The 22,535-nt window shown below is 42.4% G+C and overlaps 2 protein-coding genes across 10 annotated transcripts in view; both read right to left on the reverse strand.

The window, feature by feature from the left end:
- LOC110507841 (clathrin heavy chain 1) overlaps positions 1-12,362 on the reverse strand; it is a 26,358-nt gene extending 13,996 nt beyond the window's left edge. The window contains exons 1-7 of one of the 6 annotated variants that reach the window (XM_021588199.2): positions 11,975-12,362; positions 10,860-11,067; positions 10,418-10,420; positions 1,634-1,902; positions 1,182-1,343; positions 932-1,045; positions 635-808 (exon numbers count right to left, since the gene is read on the reverse strand). In XM_021588199.2, the coding sequence (XP_021443874.1) occupies positions 635-808; positions 932-1,045; positions 1,182-1,343; positions 1,634-1,902; positions 10,418-10,420; positions 10,860-11,067; positions 11,975-12,016 (972 nt within the window). In that variant the 5' untranslated portion in view covers positions 12,017-12,362. The remainder of the gene's footprint in view (positions 1-634; positions 809-931; positions 1,046-1,181; positions 1,344-1,633; positions 1,903-10,417; positions 10,421-10,859; positions 11,068-11,974) is intronic. The other 5 variants (XM_036965277.1, XM_021588195.2, XM_021588197.2 and 2 more) reach the window with 5 other exon arrangements.
- A 986-nt stretch (positions 12,363-13,348) lies between these two features.
- LOC110507842 (vasodilator-stimulated phosphoprotein) overlaps positions 13,349-22,535 on the reverse strand; it is a 30,198-nt gene continuing 21,011 nt past the window's right edge. For 2 of the 4 annotated variants that reach the window (XM_021588201.2, XM_021588200.2), the window contains 10 exons: positions 20,420-20,517; positions 20,077-20,312; positions 19,776-19,903; positions 19,560-19,611; positions 19,422-19,449; positions 19,268-19,313; positions 19,068-19,124; positions 15,036-15,105; positions 14,872-14,929; positions 13,349-14,710 (listed from right to left, as the gene is read on the reverse strand). In XM_021588201.2, the coding sequence (XP_021443876.2) occupies positions 14,673-14,710; positions 14,872-14,929; positions 15,036-15,105; positions 19,068-19,124; positions 19,268-19,313; positions 19,422-19,449; positions 19,560-19,611; positions 19,776-19,903; positions 20,077-20,312; positions 20,420-20,517 (811 nt within the window). In that variant the 3' untranslated portion in view covers positions 13,349-14,672. The remainder of the gene's footprint in view (positions 14,711-14,871; positions 14,930-15,035; positions 15,106-19,067; positions 19,125-19,267; positions 19,314-19,421; positions 19,450-19,559; positions 19,612-19,775; positions 19,904-20,076; positions 20,313-20,419; positions 20,518-22,535) is intronic. The other 2 variants (XM_021588202.2, XM_021588203.2) reach the window with 2 other exon arrangements.

The raw sequence follows: 22,535 nt of genomic DNA on the forward strand, positions 1-22,535 counted from the left end.
GGAGCTTTAAGGAGATTAGGACGCCTGGCCTGACAGGATCTCCAACTGTGTTTCACATGCTGCTCTCTGCTGGAGGTGCCGTTAGATCAGTATTAAACAAGGCTTCCCTCAGCCAAGGTCACCAAGTGACAGACACACACACACACGTCAATTTGGGGCGGCATGTAGCCTAGTGGTTAGCGCGTTAGACTAGTAACCGAAAGGTTGCTAGATCGAATCCCCTAGCTGACAAGGTAAGAATCTGTCGTTCTGCCCCTAAACAAGGCAGTTAACCCACTGTTTCTAGGCCGTCATTGAAAATAATAAAAACATTCTTAACTGACTTGCCTAGTTAAATAAAAAGGCTAAAAATAATACCATTTTTATTTTTAAATTGACAAAAGCACACTTCCACACGCTGTTTTTCCACTGTCACATATATGGGACTCAGCCATCAGGTACAGTATACAGTGTTTGTGAATTCTGAGGAGGAGACCTGGAGCAGTAGGCTCTACAGACATGGATCAGCTTTCCATCCTCCTGAATATTTAATGGCTCTGTGTTTTCGACAGGAAACTCATTGATCAGCCCACTGGCATCTGGTTACTCCTGATAAAAGGACTAAAACACTCCCATTTACCCAGTGGAGACATACCTGTCCTTTCCTGTTGACTCCAATGATGCCAGCGGTTGGTTCATGTGGGGCTGTAACAAAGATGGTCTCCCCGCTGATCCGGTTCATGTAGATACAGGTGCCAGTCTCCAGGTCATACAGGTGGATGTAGCCATATTTGGTGATAAGAAAGACAACATCTTGCTTAGAGCTGATCTAGAGGACAGAGAGCAGGGACATAAGGCTTCAGAAGCTGTAGCATAACAGGTATTAATGCAGAGGGCCTGCATGACTGTATGGAACAGGTTTGAGTTCTTGTCTGTGAAGTGGTTCCAGTACCTGCATGGCTACAGGGAAGTCATTCTGGGCCTCAGGAGGGAAGAACACGTCCACTGCCTTCTTTGGAAACGGCTGATTGCCTGTTGGTGGGGTTCCCACTTCAATTATGTGTAACTAGGAAAGCAAAAACACATTCAGAGGAAAAAAACAAAAACAATGAGACATCTCCCGGTCTTCTTTGCTCATTTTTATTTTTCCATTCCATTCCAGCCCTCCTTGAGTACTCCATGTCCAAGCTGGAGATTCCTACCTTTCCTCCAGCTTGCCCTCGGACAGCGAAGCAGAACAGTGTCGATTCCTCTGTATTACCCTCCATTTTGAACTGGGCGAAGCCGGCGGCGTGGCCCTCAATGGGCTGGGACACCTTCCTGTCCACAGAGTACAGCTGCATGGCTCCCACCACACGGTTTTGCTAAAATGAAGGAATACACATACTGTACAAGAGCTTGTGCTACAGCAGTATTTTCCAGAGGTACATTAAGCCTTATCAGGGCAGAACATTTCATAATGCTGTGCAAGCTTCAAAACAGCCAAAAAGCAAGTTATTAGCATCTATCAGGTCAGTGTATTGCTGTACATTAGTGTTGACACTCACACGGATTAACTTCTATGACAAACTCATTTAAAAAAAACGCAAGTCACTTCAGTAGAATACAGCTAGCGTCAACCATAAATCCAATCTAATTCCCTCTATTTCAGTACCTGTGCTGAAATCCCAATGAGAAGCAGCCATTTCTGTTTGGCGTCAGTGCGGTAGTTGATGATTTGACAGCCTGCTAGGCTGGAGTGTCTGTCAAAGACTTTGACTGGCTGGGAGTCTCCCTCCATGCTCCAATGGTAGACGGCGTTGTCTGTGACCAGTGCTACAGTGTTGAGGGAGATCCACTTCCAGAAAGTGACGTCATCAGTCATGGTGTGAGCCTTCATCTTGCTCTTCATCTCAATGTTGAAGATCTGGAGGGTTTTTGCAGCTGAAAATTCACACATTAAAAGGTTTAGCAATATGATGATCTAACACTGTATATCCACGAACTAATGTAAACTAGTAATCACCACACACAAACAGACTAGAGGGGAAATGAAAATACTGTAATACCAAATTTCACTTGATTTAGAAATAGTGGTAGTCATGGTTTGGTGCGAGTGCCACCAAATGACCAAACAAAATAGCACTTGCAATGCAGAAAGCAAGACCACAACGACGGGCAACCAATAACGTGGTAAGATCTGCATTCAGGAAGGAAAAGACTCAATACAAAAAAAAGATAAGACATCACCAATCCACATGAGGCTAATAAACAGCAACCACTAGTGACTGGTTGAACTGATCATTTACATTCCAGTTCCTTCAGAAAGTTCACACTTCTTGACTTATTCCACATTTTGTTGTGTTACAACCTGAATTGAAAATGGTGTTAATAGATTTCTCACCCATCTACACACAATAACCCATAATGACAAAGGGAAAACAGGATATTTTGAAATGTTGCTAATTTATTGAAAATGACATACATAAGTATTCACACCCGAGTCAAAACTTTGTTGAAGAACCTTTGACAGCGATTACAGCTTTGAGTTGTCTTGGATATGTGCAATCAGCATTGCACATCTGGAATTTGAGATTCTCCCATTCCCTCAAGCACTGTTAAGTTAGATGGGGAGCAGTAGTGAACAGCAATCTTCAAGCCTTTCCACAGATTTCCAAATGGGATTCAAGGCTGGGTTTTAGCTGGGCTACTCAAGAACATTCACATTCTTGTTCTGATGCCATTCCAGCGTTGCTTTGGTTGAATGCTTAGGGTCATTGTCCTGTTGGAACATAAATCTTGTCCCCAGTCTAAGGTCGTTTGCATTCTGAAGCAGAGTCTCATCAAGAATTTGCCTGTATTTGACTCCCTCCATCCTTACCAGTCTCACAGTCCCTGCCGCTGAAAAGCATCCCCATAGCATGCTGCTGCCACCACGCCTCATGTAGGGATGGTGTTAGAAGGGTGATGAGCTGTGCCTGGTTCTCCAGACATAGCTCTCTGCATTCAGGCCAAATATTTACATTTGTCATTAGACCAAAGAAATCTTTTGCTCTTAGACTTTCACGTGCCTTTTTGCGAACTCCAGATGTGCGGTAATGTGCGTTTTTCTCAGGAGTGGCTTCCGTCTGGCCACTCTCCAATAAAGCCAATATTGGTGAAGTGCTGTAGACACGGTTGTCCTTCTGGTAGCTTCTCCTATCTCAGTCAAGGAACTTTATAGATCCGTCAGTGGTCACTGGGTTCTAGACCACCTCCCTGACCAAGGTCCATCTTGCACGGTTGCTCAGTTTGGTCGAATGGCCAACTCTATGCAGAGTCTGGGTAGTTCCATATTTTTTCAATTTGCCAATGATGGCAACCACTGTGCTCTTGGAAATGTTAAAACACACTAGAAATGGTTTAATACCCTTCCCCAGACATATGCCTCATCACAACTCTATTGTGGAGATCTATGGACAAATCCTTGGACTTCACATTGTCATGACGTTGCCCTCTTTGGGTACAGCAAGCCCCATCCCCCTCTCCCTGTCTCCTACACCCAGGCTGCTGTGGTCAGAGAGAGGTCGTAAATTCCTAGAGGAGATTATCTCCTCATGGCCACAGTATAGAGACAGAGTGGATATTCATAGAGAACAAAGGAATTTCTTCCACCGCACAGAACTTGAGGTCCGAACAACATTTATGTTCTGGAGAAGGTATAAAAGATCGGTGAAGAATTCAGCTACGAACTGGTCCGTTTGGTACAATTTTGTGAAACTAATGGGAGACAATACAGCCACATTACCATAATGCTGTTTATCTTTTAACCATGACATGTGGTTAAACTCTTAGACTATCGATACAGACAGAATAAGAACAAGTCTTTGATATTAATTACTAGTCTGCAGCTAGGAATTCGGTATCATTGAATGCGAAGACCGACAACCGCCGAAACATCTATTCTATAACGACATGAATGAATGTCACTCTGAACTATCCATTCTAACCACGACAGAGAGAGGACGGACACTCTCCAACAGAAACAAACTTTTCAACAGAGACCCGACAACACACTGAGCGTAAATATATATATTGATTGCAATTGTTCCCAAATGAGTGAGTGTTCATGTGCAAAGGATTCGCATTTCAATTGTTATAATTATCAACTGTGTATTGTCTTATCTCAGACGACCCCAACTTCCCTTTTGTACACCAAGCCGCCGATGCCAGTTATCCCACTAGGGAAACTCCGTTATCATTTCCTTGTAACTATCTACTGTTTGTTTATGCATTTCTGTGAATTACTTAGTTAAATCATTTATTTACTAAGACGATGTATGGATGACTCAGTGAAGACAGGGTTCGTGCAGATAACCAACAATTTACGACGTTTGGAATGAGACTAACGTGAGGTAAAATAAATAATTCATTAAATCAGAAGACTATTGATCCGATATGAAAATATCTGAAAAGTTATTAGGAAAATTACAACTTTGTAATCTGAATATTTTCCTTGGTGCCCCGACTTCCTAGTTAATTACAGTTACATGATTAATCAGTTTAATCAAGTAACAATAATAACAGAGAGTAATTTGATAAAGATTAATCTTCAGTTTAATGATGCCAAAGACACGACAACAGTAAGGTTTCTGCTTTGACATGCACTGTTAACTGTGGGACCTTATATTGAAAGGTGTGTTTCTTTCTAAAACATGTCAAACCAATTGAATTGTCCAAAAGGTGGACTACAATAAAGTTGTAGTGATATCAAGGATGATCAAAGGCAATTGGATGCACCTGAGCTCAATTTAGAGTGTTATAGCAAAGGGGTGTGAATACTTCAATAACATTTGCAAGCATTTCTAAAAACATGTTTTCACTGCCATTATGGGGTATTGTGTGTAGATGGTTAAGATTTATTTTAATCAATTTTGAATTCAGGCTGTAAAAACAAAATGTGGAATAGGTCAAGGGGTATGAATACTTTGATGGAACTGTATAAGGTCATCCATTAATTACTGTTAAAAAGTCCTACTATTGTATGTGCCTAGTCATAGGTGAACTTCAGGGAGTTCAAGCAGCTCTACAGGATTCCTAACCACAGTATGCTCATCCTGAGATGAATTAAGAAGTTTGGGATTGGGTCTGAATGCTGAATAACGCAAGACCACAAAACACAAACTGATGCGATGACGTACGAGAAGTGTCTTTGGATGCACTGACTGACAACCATTCCATTTCAGGCTTTCCAATCACTGGCTTATTATTGGAGCAAGGAAAGGGTTTCCTATTCATTAATTTCCTGTGTCTGTAGCCTCTGATGAACCTGATATTGTTAACAAATTTCACCACTCAAAAGTCTATAGGCCTACAGTTCCTGTTGTGTAATGCTATACACCTGGACTACAAAATCAGAGCTACATTTTTTTAAATAAAACTAGCCCATCTAATGCAAAGAGAAATGACACATTGATCACTCACATTATACATTTGCAAAAAAAAGCATCTGAACCCTTTGGAATTACCTGGAATTCTACATAAATTGGTAAAAAAAAAAACGTGATCTGTTCCTCTAAGTCACAACAATAGACAGTGTCCTTAAACTAATAACACAAATTATTGTATCTTTCTTGTCTATATTGAATACATCATTTAAACATTCAGTGTAGGTTGGGAAAAGTATGTGAATCCCTGGGCTAATGACTTCTCCAAAACCTAATTGGAGTCAGGAGTCAGCTAATGTGGAGTCCAGTCAATGAGACGAGATTGGAGATGTTGGATAGAGCTGCCCTGCACTTTAAAAACCACTAAAAAATGTTGAGTTTGCTATTCACAAGAAACATTGCCTGATGTGAACCATGCCTCGAACAAAAGAGATCTCAGAAGACCCAAGACTAAGAATTGTTGACTGGAATGAAGCTGGAAAGGGTTACAAAGTATCTCTAAAAGCCTTGATGTTCATCAGTCCACGGTAAGACAAATTGTCTAGAAATAGAGAAAGTTCAGCACTGTTGCTAGTCTCCCTAGGAGAGGCCGTCCTGCAAAGATGACTGCAAGAGTACAGCACAGAATGCTCAATGAGGTTAAGAAGAGTCCTGGAGTGTCAGCTAAAGACTTTAAAAAATCTCTGGAACATGCTAACACATCTGTTGACGAGTCTACGATATGTAAAACACTAAACAAGAAAGGTGTTCATGGGAGGACACCATGGAAGAAGTCACTGCTGTCCAAAGAAAACCATTGCTGCACATCTGAAGTTCGCAAAAGAGCACCTGAATGTTCCACAGCACTACTGGCAAAATATTATGTGAACTGATGAAACTAAAGTTGAGCTGTTTGGAAGGAAGGAACACACAACACTATGTGGAGAAAGAAAAGGCACAGCACACCAATATCAAAACCTCATCCCAACTGTAAAATATGGGGGAGGGAGCTTAATGGTTTAGGGCTGCTTTGCTACCTCAGGGCCTGGACAGCTTGCTATCGTCGACAGAAAAATGACCTCCCATGTTTATCAAGACATTTTGCAAGATATTGTTAGACCTGTCCGCCAATTGAAGCTCAACAGAAGTTGGGTGATGCAACATGACAACGACCCAAATCACAGAAGTAAATCAACAACAAAATGGCTTCAACAGAAGAAAATACGCCTTCTGGAGTGGCCCAGTCAGAGTCCTGACCTCAACCGGACAGAGATGCTGTTGCATGACCTCGAGAGCGGTTCACACCAGACATCCCAAGAATATTGCTGAACTTAAAATAGTTTTGTAAAGAGCAATGGTCCAAAATTCCTCCTAACTGTTGTGCAGGTCTGATCCACAACTACAGAAAACGTTTGGTTGACGTTATTGCTACCAAAGGAGGGTCAACCAGTTACTAAATCCAAGGGTTCACATACTTTCCCCAATCTGCACTGTGAATGTTTACATAGTGTCTTAAATAAAGACAAAAACATATCATTGTTTGTGTGTTATTAGTTTAAGTAGACTATTTGTCCATTGTTGTGACTTAGATGAAGATTAGATCAAATTTTATGACCAATTTATGCAGAAATCCAGGTAATTCCAAAGGGTTCACATACTTTTTCTTGCCACTGTATATACACAGTACTATTTCAAAAGTTTGGTCACACCTACTCATTCAATGTTTTTTCTTATTTTCTACATTGTAGAATAATAGTGAAGACATCAAAACTATGAAATAACACATATGGAATCATGTAGCAACCAAAAAAGTGTTTGCCACCCTTTGCCTTGATGACAGCTTTGTACTCTCAATCAGCTTCATGAGGTAGTCCCCTGGAATGCTTTTCCAACAGTCTTGAAGGAGTTCCCACATATGCTGAGCACTTGTTTGCTGCCTTTCCTTCACTCTGCAGTCCAACTCATCCCAAAACCATTTCAATTGGTTTGAGGCCAGGTGATTGTGGAGTCCTGGTAATCTGATGCAGGACTCCATTACACTCCTTCTTGGTCAAATAGCCCTTACACAGCCTGGAGGTGCATTTTTGGTCAATGTCCTGTTGAAAAACAAATGATAGTCCCCATCTGGTTTGCGCTTAGTGGATGGCATATCGCTGCCAAATGCTGTGGTAGCCATGCTGGTTAAGTGTACCTTGAATTCTAAATAAGTCAATCACAATCAGTGTCACCAGAAAAGCACCACCACACCTCCTCCTTCATGCTTCACGGTGGGAACCACACATGCAGAGATCATCCATTCACCTACTCTGCATCTCACAAAGACACGGCGGTTGGAACCAAAAATCTCACATTTTAACTCCTCATACCTAAAGGACAGATTTCCACCTGTCTAATGTCCATTGCTTGTGTTCCTTGGCCCAAGAAAGTATTTTTATTGGTGTCCTTTAGTAGTGGATTCTTTGCAGCAAATTGACCATGAAGGCCTGATTCATGCAATCTCCTCTGAACAGTTGATGTTGAGATGTACCTGATACATCAAGTCTGAAGCATTTATTTGGGCTGCAATCTGAGGTGTAGTTAATTGCCAATTTCTGGGGTTGGTAAGTCTAATGAACTTATCCTCTGCAGCAGAGTTAAGTCTGGGTCTTCCTTTCCTATGGTGGTCCTCGTGAGAGCCAGTTTCATCATATCACTTAACGGTTTTCACGACTGCACTTGAACAAACTTTCAGTTCTTGACATTTTCCGTATTGACTGACCATCACGTCCTAAAGTAACGATGAACTGTCGTTTCTCTTAGCTTATTTGAGCTGTTCTTGCCATAATATGGAATTGGTATTTTACCAAATAGTGCTATCTTCTGTATACCACCCCTACTGTGTCCCAACACGCATGAAGGCATACCTGTTAATTGAAATGCAATCCAGGTGACTACCCCATGAAGCTGGTTGAGAGAATGCCAAGAGTGTGCAAAGCTGTCATCAAGGCAAAGGGTGACTACTTTGAAGAATCTCAAATATATTTTGATTTGTTTAACACTTTTTTGCTTAGTACATGATTCCATGTGCAATTACATCGTTTTGATGTCTCCACAATTATTCTACAATGTAGAAAATTGTGAAAATAAGGGAAAACCCTGGAACAAGTAGGTGTGTCCAAACTTTTGACTGGTACTGTACACACAAAAGTATGTGGACATCCCTTCAATTAGTGGATTTGGCCATTTCAGCCACACTCGTTACTGACAGGTGTATAAAATCGAGCACACAGACATGCAATCTCCGTAGACAAATATTGGCAGTAGAATGGCCTTACTTTAGAGCTCAGTGACTTTCAACGTGGCACCGTCATAGGATGCCGCCTTTCCAACAAGTCAGTTCGTAAAATTTCTACCCTGCTATAGCTGCCCCGGTCAACTGTAAGTGCTGTTATCATGAAATGGAAACGTCTATGAGCAAAAATGGCGCAGCCGTGAAGTGGTAGGCCACACAAGCGCACAGAAAAGGACCGCCGAGTGCTGAAACAGGTAGAATGTAAAAATAATCTATTCTCGGCCACAACACTATCTACAGAGTTCCAAACTGCCTCTGGAAGCTACGTCAGCACAATAACTGTTCGTTGGGTGTCCATGGCCGAGCAGCCGCACACAAGCCTAAGAGCACCATGCACAATGACAAGCTTCTGCTGGAGTGGTGTAAAGCTTGTCGCCATTGGACTCTGGAGCAGTGGAAATGGGTTCTCTGGAGTGATGAATCACACGTTATCATCTGGCAGTCCGACAGACAAATTTGGGTTTGGCTGATGCCAGGAGAATGCTACCTGCCCCAATGCATACTGCCAACTGTAAAGTTTGGTGGAGGAGGAATAATGGTCTGGGGATGTTTTCATGGTTTGGGCTAGGCCCCTTAGTTCCAGGGAAGGGAAATCTTAATGCTACAGCATAAGTCATTTTATACGATTCTGTGCTTCCAACTTTGCGGCAACAGTGTGGGGAAGGCCCTTTCCTGTTTCAGCATGACAACGCCCTCGTGCACAAAGCGAAGTCCATACAGAAATGGTTTGTCGAAATCGGTGTGGAAGAACTTGACTGGCCTGCACAGAGCCCTGACCTCAACTCCATCTAACACCTTTGGGATGAATTGGAACGCCGAAGACCTGTGAGACAGGCCTAATCACCCAACATCAGTGTACGACCTCACTAATGCTCTTGTGGCTGAATGGAAGCAAGTCCCTGCAGCAATGTTCCAACATCTAGCGGAAAGCCTTCCCAGAAGAGTGGAGACTGTTATAGCAGCAAAGGGGGGCCCAACTCCATATTAATGACCATTATTTTTTAATAAGATGTTCGACGAGCAGGTGTCCACATACTTTTGGTCAGTAGTGTCTCTTGTCTGACAAGTGAACGCTTAAAATAGAATACATAAAATGTCAAATCAATATTAATCAATCAACAAATACAAATAAATGTTCTACAATAGTCTAGTATTGAAATGTTGCATTGCATATCTGATTTTCTTGAAATCTAATCTGCATTACACTTTGTCTATGAATGCAAGGTTCTTACACTGCAGCCCAGGATGCACTGACAAAAATCATGCAATCCATGACTATTTTGGCCTATAGTCCAAGACCAGCTCTCAAACTGGATATAGTCATAATAGGGGAATGAATAATACATTATCAAAAGTTATCATAAGGATCTTGCTTCAGAGGAATGTTTCACTGGCTCAGCCTATGCATTAGCCTTGACCTCTACGCAATTGAGACAGTAGTGTGCAATATAAAAGGTGCACAAGGTATTGTCAGATGTTTTTACTTTAACCCTTTTTTCCTCAAACCTAGAGGTCTTGATGAACTCCCTTGAACATCCCTATTCTGTTTGCCATTTACCCTATAGCCTCCTGTTTTTTGAAATCAATCCCCTTGTGCTTCCATTCTACTTTCGAACACTCTTTCCTATGTAAACAGAACATATACAGTACTGGGCAGACATTCCAACACAGTGCAAACATGATTACAACTTCCACAACTCATGATATATAAAATCCAACTCACCGTCTGCAAACATATAAGAAAGCATTAAGAAACGAAAAGAGCAAAAACAAGCAAAAATAGAAAAAGCATTCATGATAGTATGACAATTTTATCAGTGTACAAAAGGGGTTCAATTGTTTCAAATGTAGACTATAAATTGCAACTCACAAGCAGTTTTACTTCTGATTTTTTTAAACAAAAAATAAATGGACAGGCCTGTATATGGTCATTAACAGGTGAAGCAGAATGTGACAGGCCTAGATTATTAACTTGCTGACAAACAAAATCGTACGTACACAAACTCCCTTTAATATTAGGACAGCAACACATAGGAAAATGATGGCCTACAGCAGTGAAAGTTAATTAGCCACTTAGTTTGGGAGAATTAAGTTGTTAAAAACACAGCATCTGTCCATATTAGTTCAGTCAAAGGAAACAAGTCAGGCTCAGTGGAAGTCCTTACCTTTGAGGGCAATAACTTTGCTAGCAGGGTTCATGATGGCGCTATCTGCAGAGATGGGCCTACGGATTGGAGTGTTGGGGTCAGCCATATCAATGATGACAACCTGTGCCTGCTCGCCCACCTTCTCTCTTATACAGATGAACTTATCAGACTCCATAGTCAGGGTGCTGAATCCAATGTTAGCTGGGTTGATCCCCAGGTTCTGGAGCTAAAGGAAATGGAATTACATTGTTAGAAAGATTTTGATTGAAAAAAACAATTGCTAGTGTGACTGTGTAGCAGAGGTGGTTCAGTGAACTACGCTTGCATGATGAGTGAGGGATCTTGTCCGAGAACTGAAAACGTGTTGGGTCCTGTCCTGGAACTAATGCCAACACTTTAGTTCAGTGGGCTAACCGACCTTAAGGCGCATGCACAGGTTAATGATCATTGCAGAGATTAAGATTTAATGTTGATGATAACTCGTACTGTAGCTATCCATTTGTACTGACTCAAACCCATTACCCCTTTATCATCCTATGGCCATAGATATAGCAACTACATCAAAATAAATAATACTAACTAGCTAGGCATTGTAGGAAGCCATGTTGTTTTAACCATAGAACATTGGTCTGTGGATTAAACCATTTTAGTTTACTGAACAACTGCCTCACTTGAATGTCAGGGTAGGGGTAATCTAAGATCAGTGTCAACACTAGCAGAAATAGCTAAATGTATCTATCTGGCTGTTATTGAATGGACTGTCAAACAGAAACGTATCTATCTAGTGAAGTAGTTGGCCATTACTTAACATGACATATGTTTGAGTTAGCAGGCCAATTAAAATCAAAATAGCAGCCATCATATAAAAGCAGTTAACGTTACATTTGATGGCAACCACAGAAAGTTAACGTTCACTGTCATTGTGCTAGTCTTTTCGCTAGCTAGCTAGCATAATATGGCAACGGGGAGGAGAGGTCATTCATTTCGCTGCGGGTGTTGGACTGCCAGCAGTTAGCTTAGCTAGCTAACAGTTAGCGATAAATCGTCAAGCAACCGATAAAGATCTGGAGGGGTTTAGTGCGATAGTTACGAGCCCTCGCCACGACTAGTATTTCGCTATATTGTTTTCATACCTGCAGGTGCTCCTGGAAGCGAATAGGTAGTATTTGAGCCATTGCGGTTTTCCTTTGCTTCTACGGAGTCCTGGAATTCTAGCTAAAAAGCTAGCTGGCTAGGTTAGCACCGTGCTAGCTACGACCTCCTCGCTCACTGATTCGTAAATCGTAGTCAGACAGTGAATATTTACGTCCAAGCAAGCTGTTATTGGGAATATTTTCCAAAATATGTCAAGTGTAGCCCCCGGATGTTTATGCGTTTTCTCCACTGCCGGAATGGATGGATGGCAGTGTCTTAAACACTGATCTCAGTCCAAACCTGCAATGGCGGCGGAAACGGATCAAAATCTGAGACGGAAGAGGAAGCAAGACATCCAACTCCCTAATCGTTTTTGTTCATATACAGTCAGTGAACTAAACCGATAGCTGCTATCGCATTGAGAGCCACCCCCTTAAGCAAACCGGAACTGGGACATTTTTTTCGAAGGTAAACGGCCTGAGTTAGATGTCTTCATTTAGCCACCATCTTTGTCAGAATGTTATCAATCCGGAAGCCGCTGGGGATATCTCTGGAAGGAAAGACAAACCAATATGATTGTTCCAGCTGTCATTTCATCTTTGCCATTGGCCTCTGAACAGTCTAAAACAAACCTTAATTTATCTAAGATGGCAAACACTTATTTATACTTATTTATTTCACATTGACTTCCAATTTGTGCCACATCATTCGCCCTTTTACGTCAGTTCCGGATAATTCACGCTTCATCATAGGCAGCGGACTTTAAAAGTAGATATGTCCTCTCTGCATTTTGTTCATAAAGTTTAGGATTTTCATGTTCATATGTTTAAATATCGTGTCTGTCAAAAGGTCTCAGCTCTAGAATGACTCGTTGAAATTAATTCTAAACTCATAGGTGCTGTTCTATCATGCATGTTACTGTCCTGTAGCATGCATAAGGTCTCATGTATGCCCTGTCTGAATCATTGGACCAGTTGATCATAAATGGGATCCTACTCTAACCATAGATCTAACCGTTTTAGTTGGGTCCCCAAGCACACTTTAAGAGAAAAACATTTGATCCCTCACTCTGAAAGGAACAAAACTAGAGAAACATTCCTATATTCCCCACCCCTATGCTGTGAGTCATATTGAAAATATCTAAATACATTTCATTCTTTCCTTTTTAAAATGTTCATAAATGCGTTTGAGCTGTATTGAATACATGCACAACACCGTAATTCAATTCAATGCCTTGACAGCCAGAATATCCTGAAAATATTAAAGGCTTGAAAAGGATGGAAATGCACTTCAATGGAAAGACCAACAAAAGGTAAAACCCAAGACTCACGTTACAAGAAGCGGCTGTATTTGACTATAAAAGGCATCTCCAATCCAGTGTCTCTACAATGTTTTATTTATATTTCAGTGCAAAAAGCTTAAACTCTATTAGAAAAAAAAAGTAACCCAAAATATTCTCTTAAAAAGAAAACAATCAAAACAATTCCCATTCACCTCAAATTAAAATAGAAACATTAATTCAGTTTTGCTAATATTTTCCCTCAAAACAAATATATCTATTCTCCAAGGCAGTTGGTCATGGCCAATTGACATAGTTATGGATTTTTTTTATTTCAATGTAGTTAGAAAACACACCTAAAATTGAAAACAAAACAGTACAGTTTAGGACAACTGCACTGGCCAATGATTAGTGTCTTGTTTTGAGCAGAAGGTAAAGATGAGTGTGTGGCACAGGGAGTGGCCACAAAATACACACTTTCTCTAGGCCAAGTACATTTCAGAAAGAACAAGGATTCCCTCCATAGCACAGAACCACAGCACTCTCCTCTCTCACAGCACTCCGGGCAGTCGTCCATCACATTCCCTTTGCATGTCTCCTCTGACTTCTCCAAGTCTGTAGAATTGAAGTTTGCGTAGTCTCTCTATTTTGGCCATTGACAGAACAGTCCACTTGGGAGCGGTAGACTTTGCTTCAAGGCAGTATAAGCTCTTGCCGTTGTGCACCAGGCCTGCAGGGAGCAGTGTGTGCTGTGGATGAAAGCCCTCAACCACAGGGTCCATGAACAATCTGGTAGGGTCCTCCCCCATTCTCAAAATTGGCCAAGACAACACAACATAACCCTTGAAAGCTAGGCCTATCTAAAAGTTTTTATTTGAAGGCCGTATGAGGTTGAAGTTGTGCCAGGTTAAAGAGGATTCTTACAAAAGCCAACCATCCACTCTGCCATTACAGTAACAATAATGAATGATATGATCTTCCCTGATTACTGAATACCCCAGTAAATACAATGGTCTGTCTGACGAAGGGAGTGAATAGGAGCACGATTGCTATGGGACAGATACATGGGGGGGGGGGGGATACAACTGTACATGACAAGGAGTAAGAGCAACAACAGCCGTGATTATGTGCTCTGCAGTGGTTGTCATGAAATGAAGGAAAAGTTGGAGACAAGGGATGAGCGAGGAAAGCTGGTATCATCGCAGCAGGTGATCTAGTCCTTTGTTTGGATGTGGTTGTTAAATCGGTTCCCTGGGTTAAGGTACAATTAAATGCAATTATGTAGGTATGTGAATGTGAGGAAGATAAAGAAAAATCCCTGGGGTACACTGGAGGGGGTGATGGGGGAGAGGTCCACACAGGGCCATAACCTCCTCTATCCATTCTATCCCTCAGTTCCTCCCGCCACACTAGAAGAACTATGTGGAGCCCCTCTTCTGTAGCTCCTCAATAAAGGCTGTGGAACAGGATACAAGGAACAATCAACACAACATCTGACAAAATAAGTAGTGCCTCTGCTATTTTCTCCCTCACCTAATTTGGACTTTTATACTAACGTCATTGGAACAGTCTGTGTGAAACATAGTTGAGGCCCAAAACAAATATCTGCAGTCTCACCTCCGATTATCTCCTCCTTGACTTTTTGTAACTCCTTCCGCATCTCATCAAGAATCTCCTGCAAGAAGCAATCAAAACATTATATCATTTACAGTATTAGTATTGTTTATGATTATGTCTTTACTAGTCTTGGCATTCGAGGTGCAGCAGAAAATAATATTTACCTGTTTAATCCTCTCAATATCGGTCTCTTCACCACCTCCAGCATCATTATTAACACCTGCTTGCTTCACCCTGGATGAGGTGTGGCAATGGGGGGGGGAAGCGAGTGGGTAGGGGAGGCAGAGAGAGAAAGGGAGGGACTGATTAAGATCGAGCATAGGCTCATCACTGTGACAACCTACGCTGTCAATCCAACCCATCACCATAGCACCACCAAAGAGGCCTCAGGAAGCACCACACATACAAAACCACATTCTGTGAAAAACAGACAACCCAAGGATGGCTTTCAAAGTTTCAATGACATTTGACTGTTGACCACAACACCAAATGTCCAGAAATAACAGGCCAAACACACAATATTCCATTCTATACTACATCAAGGGATATCAAATTCCAAGAATCCTTAAATAATATAAAGTAAACTTGGAAAATCATCCCTCAACTGTTGAATAAGAAAAAGGCATCTACAGTGTATTCGGAAAGGATTCAGACCCCTTGACTTTTCCCACATTTTGTTACGTTACAACCTTATTCTAAAATTGATTAAATAAATAAAAATCTGCAATCTACACACAATACCCAATAATGACAAAGTGAAAACAGGGTTTTAGAACAGAAATATCTTATTTACATAAGTATTCAGACCCTTTGCTATGAGACTAGAAATCGAGCTCAGGTGCATCCTGTTTCCATTGATCATCCCTTGAGATGTTTCTTCAACTTAGAGTAAACCAGTGGTAAATTCAATTGATTGGACATGATTTGGAAAGGCACATACTTGTCTATATAAGGTCCCACAGTTGACAGTACATGTCAGGGCAAAAACAAAGCAATGAGGTAGAAGGAATTGTCTGTAGAGCTGAGTCAGGATTGTGTCAAGGCACAGATCTGGGGAAGGGTAGCCAAAACATTTCTACAGCATTGAAGGTCCCCAAGAACACAGTGGCCTCCATCATTCCTAAGTGGAATAAGTTTGGAACCACTCTTCCCAGAGCTGGGTGCCCGGCCAAACTGAACAAACAGGGGAGAAGGGCCTTGGTCAGGGATGTGCCCAAGAATCCGATGGTCACTGACAGAGCTCCAGAGTTCCTCTGTGAACCTTCCAGAAGGAAAACCATCTCTGCAGCACTCCACCTTTATGGTAGAGTGACCAGACGGAAGCCACTCCTCGGTAAAAAAGGCACATGACAGCCTGCATGGAGTTGCCAAAAGGCACCTAAAGGACTCTCAGATCATGAGAAACAAGATTCTCTGGTCTGATGAAACCCAAATCGAATTCTTTGGTCTGAATGCCAAGTGTCACATCTGGAGGAAACCTGGCACAATCCCTACAGTGAAGCATGGTGGTGACAGCATCATGCTGTGGGGATGATTTTCAGCAGCAGGGACTGGGAGACTAGTCAGGAGAAGAAAAGATTAACAGAGCAAATTACAGAGAGATACTTGATGAAAACCTTCTCCAGAGTGCTCAGGACCTCCAATGGATGAGAAGGTGCACCTGCCAAATGGACAACGACCCAAAGCACAGAGTCAAGACAACGCAGGAATGGCTTCGGGACAAGTCTCTGAATGTCCTTGAGTGGCCCAGCCTGAGCCCAGACTTGAACTCGATCGAACATCGCTGGAAAGAGCTGAAAAAAGCTGTGCAGCAACGTTCTCAATCCAACCTCAGAGCTTGAGAGGATCTGCAGAGAAGAACACCAAATACAGGTGTGCCAAGCTTATAGTGTCATACCCAAGAAGACTTGAGGCTGTAATCGCTGCCAAAGATGCTTCAAAGTACTAGGTAAAGGGTCTGAATACTTTAAAAAGTTTTGGGTCACTTAGAAATGTCCTTGTTTTTGAAAGAAAATACTATTTTTTTGTCCATTAAAATAACATCAAATTGATGTCAACAGTGAAGAGGCGACTCCGGGATGCTGGTCTTCTAGGCAGAGTTGCAAAGAAAAATCCAGATCTCAGATTGGCCAATAAAAAGATAAGATTAAGATGGGCAAAAGAACAGATACTGGTCAGAGGACCTCTAGAAGGCCAGCATCCCGGAGTCGCCTCTTCACTGTTGACGCTGAGACTGGTGTTTTGCGGGTACTACTTAATGAAGCTGACAGTTGAGGACTTGTGAGGCATCTGTTTCTCAAACTAGACACTAATGTACTTGTCCTCTTGCTCAGTTGTGCACCGGGGCCTCCCAATACTCTTTCTAATCTGGTTAGAGACAGTTTGCGCTGTTCTGTGAAGGGAGTAGTACACAGCGTTGTACGAGATCTTCAGTTTCTTGGCAATTTCTTGCACTGAATAGCCTTCATTTCTCAGAACAAGAATAGACTGACGAGTGTCAGAAGAAAGTTCTTTGTTTCTAGCCATTTCGAGCCTGTAATCGAACCCACAAATGTTGAAGCTCCAGATACTCTAGTCTAAAGGTCAGTTTTCAGCTGTGCTAACATAATTGCAAAAGGGTTTGTCTTTTAAAATGATAAACTTTGATTCGCTAACAACATGCCATTGGAACACAGGGGTGATTGTTGCTGATAAATGGGCTTCTGTACGCCTATGTAGATATTCCATAAAAAACATTTTCTTTAAAGCCGTTTCCAGCTACAATAGTCATTTACAATATATACACTGAATTTACTGATCAATTTTATGTTATTTTAAATGGACAAAAAAAATGTGCTTTTCTCTAAAAAACAACATTTCTAAGTGCCCTCAAACTTTTGAGGGGTAGTGTATAATTGGTTATATAGTTATGTTTATGGTAGAGAACAAGGTGTTTATTCAAATGGCTGTGCATCTACCAGGGTCAAGATATCGATAATTGGACCTTTGTTATTCCTAATCTATATCAATGACCGTGCTGCTGTGTCTTCTACCGTACTTCCCATTTTCTTTACAATAAGAAATATTGTAAAAACATTTTATTTATTTATAAAGAGCCAAAATCTCAATTGGTAGGAATGAAATGGAAGTCACATCCACCAGATTCCTTGGAGTTGTAATTGATGAAAAGTTATCCTGGAAAGATCATATTCAATTTGTCTGCAGCAAAGTGATGAAATCTGTTGGTATCATCAGAAAGATTAGTGGTTTGGGTCATCAGGCTTGCTTCCTAACTCTATACTATAGTTTAAATGTGCCAATATCTCATTTACTGTAATATTGTCTGGGCCAGTACACATGCCTCCTACCTACACAAATTACTCAAGACTAGCTACCTCCTCTAATTACCTGGCTCCATCTGCACCTTTGTTTAAGAAACTCAATATCGTGTCTATTTACGACATTAATGTACGCCAATTGTGCACTTTCTTCTACAAATATTCGTACCTCCCGAGACAGTTTACCTAAACCCGTCAATGGATTCTTCCAGGTAAATTCTGAAATCTCTCTCACATAGTCAATTATCTATCAGATATAGAAGTAACATACTCTGAAATGCTTATCTTCACATTGAGGGATTCTGTTTTGGCAATAACCTTAAGCGATAACTGGGGGTCAGCCTGATGAACCAAACTATTCAGTAATCCCCTCCATATAGCTTAACTCTCATACTAAAATGGTTTGTGTGATTACTGATCAATTAATTTATAATTAGTAGGTTTTGTTATCCGTTTTAACAAACGTTTTTGTACTCATGTATTGGAATTTGTTTTTTTGTGGTGTTGTTTTAATATAAGCCCTTGGGCTTCCAACCACACCTCCACAACATTTAAAAAATATATTTTTTTAACAAATCTGTATTGTTGTCCATCACTTGATTTCTTTGGTACAAATAAATAAATACAAATAAAAAAAATATCAATTCACATATCAGAATGGAATCCTGCAGCTTTTTGAGCAGAGATGATACAAGCTGTCACAGAAGTCACAGCGTTCTGCAGTCCACTAGGTGGTGCTGTCAACAGAACAATGGCCCAGCACCACTCTTTGAAGCTGTGCCCCTGTTGACCTGACAGAGGGAAGGGAGGTGGGACGGTATGTTAGGAAGAGCAGCAAAGCGTCAGTCCTGTTGTCTTGTCAGGGAAGGGACTTTGTACCTGGGACCTTGGGACAAGGGAGAGGTGGAGTCCATGCTCTTGGAGATGGAGTGATTCCTGTTTGTGAGACACACACTGCTCTTAGAACGAGACACAATCAACACCACACACACACCTCTTTGAATTCTGAGATTGACATGCGTCCACACAGGCTGCTCTTACTACAGACACGGAGAGAGCATAGGAAGCTGAAACTTTACCTTGGCATAGTGGCTGATTTCTCCCAAGGTCTTCGTCCAAGAGTGTCTAAAAAGCAGAGGCATATTTTAAATCCAAACTGTATAAAAGTCTAATATTAAGCAAATTTGTCTTCCAGATACAAGCAAAACAGACTGACACACAGACGGTTCTCACCACTTTGGCCTTGGGACTCTGAGTATTCCTGTAGGGAGAAAAGAAACAGACAAGCAAAACTTGTGTTTTCTGACTACATGGACACCTTTCAAATCTGTATTCACAACATAGTTGGCCAATAAACTAACAAATACTTACATTATCTGCCATCTTAGCAGGTGGCTTAGCCCCACCGTCTGCCATTTTTTTCCTGAACAAGACAGACAGACATAAAAGGAGAGTAAGAGTTTGAGACAACACTTAATTAAAGATTCACCAAGCTAGATCAGTGCCATAGAGGGGCATACACAGCGCTATAGACTGAGGCGTATGGATCTGTTCATTTATAGGAGTGCGTTCTTCAGTGCCACCTACCTCCGTGCCAAGATGGATGCCATCTCACCCATCAAGCCTCCTCCACCACCACCACCGATGGAAGCACTGGTGCGGCTTTGATCAGGCTTGGCAGCCGGTGCTGCAACAGCAGCAGCACCACTATCCTCCTACAGAGGGCGGTAGAAGACACAGGAGATGTTAGAGTATCAGTATCGACACAACACTTTAGCTCTTGCTAGCATTGCAAAACAGAAATGAATGGTGGTTGCATAAATGTGGAGATGGATACAAAACTATCGTTATGCTAATTCTAATCCTGATGCCACTTTCTCTCTCTCACCTTGGCCACTCTGCGGAGCTTGGCCCCGGCTAAGGCTGCCGCCAGGCCCCCTGCACCTCCCCCTAGACCCCCATCTCCTCCCGGGGAGGGCAGTGGTGGGGCGGGCGGGGGTCCTGATCCTGTGGCCGGGGGTCCTGGGGGAGGAGGTCCCGGGGGTGGAGGGGGCCCAGACGGAGGAGGGCCGGGGGGTGGAGGGGGGCCCGGAGGTGCTGGGGGAGCCAACGATGCAGCGGGCACTAAAAATAAATAAAACGTTAAGACAGTGCACTACGTTCAGGGAATGGGTAAAACAAATAGTGTGTTCAAATAGGCTAATTGTATTGCCGTCAGTGTGACCTCTGACCTGCTGCAGCTTGTCTCTCTCTCTCCTGCCTCTCTCTCTCCTGACGCTCTGTCTCCTGCTGTTCCAGCCTCTGCTGCTCCAGCCTCTGCTGCTCCAGCCTACAGGGATAAAACTCATGGGGATTAACACTAAGAGACAAACAAACAAACTAAACACACCCAAACAGTCAACAGATTAAGAGGCACAAATAATATAACAATGTATCTGGTGAAGGGATGAATGGAAAGGCACCACATCCTCCCTGAAAAGGAGGTCTCAAGCCAGAGGTGACCTGGCAGAGAAATTACATTCTGGTTTTCATCTTTCCACACTAATGACATGGCAAGTGTACCAGCAGTTATTTAATTAAAGCAACAACCATTTTCAAACAATCCTTGTGGGCACTGTCTAATTGTGACAAATGGCTCTGGAGCAGCGTTAGACTGAAGAGCATATCTGTTATTAACTTGTGCTGAATAGGCGGCTATGCTGGGTTGGTGAAGGAGCTCCTGATTAGTCCAGCACTGAAATGAAAGTACACATTTGGCCAAGAAGCCCTAATCCGGTGTCAATCCAGGTCCCCTACCCCAGCACATCTGTCACCCACAGGACCTGCAGCTGCCACACACACACACACTTTAAAAGCACTCTTGGTTGACTGAAGGCTGGTGTAGACTTTACTGTCAAACATTTGCTTACGAGCCCTTCCCAATGATGCAGAGTTTAAAAATAAAATAGTAACAAAAGGAAAGAAATACACAAGAATGGAGCTACATACAGGGAGTACCAGTACCAAATAAAATGAGCAGAGCTACGAGGTACTTGAGGTAGATACTGTATGTACAAGCAGGGTAAAGTGACTAGGCATCAGGATATATAATAAGAGTAAAATAAAGAACAGAGTAGCAGCAGCAAATGAGTGTAAAAGTGTGTGCGTGCTGTGTCGGTATGCGTGCGTGTGCACGTATGTAGTGTATGACAGCTGATGTTCCGGTACGGTTTGCTGGACGGTGGCAGAGTAAACAGTCTATGGTTTGGGCCTTCCTCTAACACTGCCTGATATAGAGGTCCTGGATGGCAGGGAGTTCGGCCCCAGTGATGTACTGGGCCGTACGCACTACCCTCTGTAATGCCTTGTGGTCAGAGGCCGAGCAGTTGCCATACCAGGCAGTGATGCAACCCGTCAGGATGCTCTTGATGGTGCAGCAGTAAAACCTTTTGAGGATCTGAGGACCCATGCCCAATCTTTTTAGTCTCCTGCGGGGGAATAGGTTTTGTTGTGCCCTCTTCACAACTGTCTTGGTGTGCTTGTTAGTGATGTGGAACTAGTGATGTGGACGCCATGGAACTTGAAGCTCTCAACCTGCTCCACTACAGCCCCGTCGATGAGAATGGGGGAGTGCTCGGTCCTCCTTTTCCTATAGTCCACAATCATCTCCTTTGTCTTGATCATGTTGAGGGAGAGGTTGTTGTCCTTGCACCACACAGTCAGGTCTCTCATCGTTGTCTGTGATCAGGCCTACCACTTCTGTCATCTGCAAACTTAATGATGGTGTTGGAGTTGTGCCTGGCCGTGCAGTCATGAGTGAACAGGGAGTATAGGAGGGAACTGAGCACACATCCCTTAGGGGCCCCTGTGTTGAGGAGCAGCATGGCAGATGTGTTGTTACCTACCCTTACCACCTGGGGGCGGCCCATCAGGAAGTTAAGGATCCAGTTGCAGGGGGAGGCATTTAGTCCCAGGGTCCTTAGCTTAGTGATGAGATTTGAGGGCAATATGGTGTTGAACGCTGAGCTGTAGTCAATGAAAAGCATTCTCACATAGGTGTTCCTTTTGTCCAGGTGGGAAAGGGCAGTGTAGAGTGCAATAGAGATTGCATCATCTGTGGATCTGTTGGTGCAGTATGCAAATTGGAGTGGGTTTCCGGGATAATGGTGTTGATGTGAGCTATGACCAGCCTTTCAAAGCATTTCATGGCTACAGACATGAGTGCTACGGATCGGTAGTCATTTAAGCAGGTTACCTTAGTGTTTTTGGGCACAGGGACTGTGGTGGTCTGCTTGAAATATGTTGGTATTTCAGACTCCGACAGGGAGAGGTTGAAAATGTCAGTGAAGACACTTGCCAGTTGGTCAG

The sequence above is a fragment of the Oncorhynchus mykiss genome, chromosome 27 (genome assembly GCF_013265735.2).
Source record: "Oncorhynchus mykiss isolate Arlee chromosome 27, USDA_OmykA_1.1, whole genome shotgun sequence".
Taxonomy (NCBI): Eukaryota; Metazoa; Chordata; class Actinopteri; order Salmoniformes; family Salmonidae; genus Oncorhynchus; species Oncorhynchus mykiss.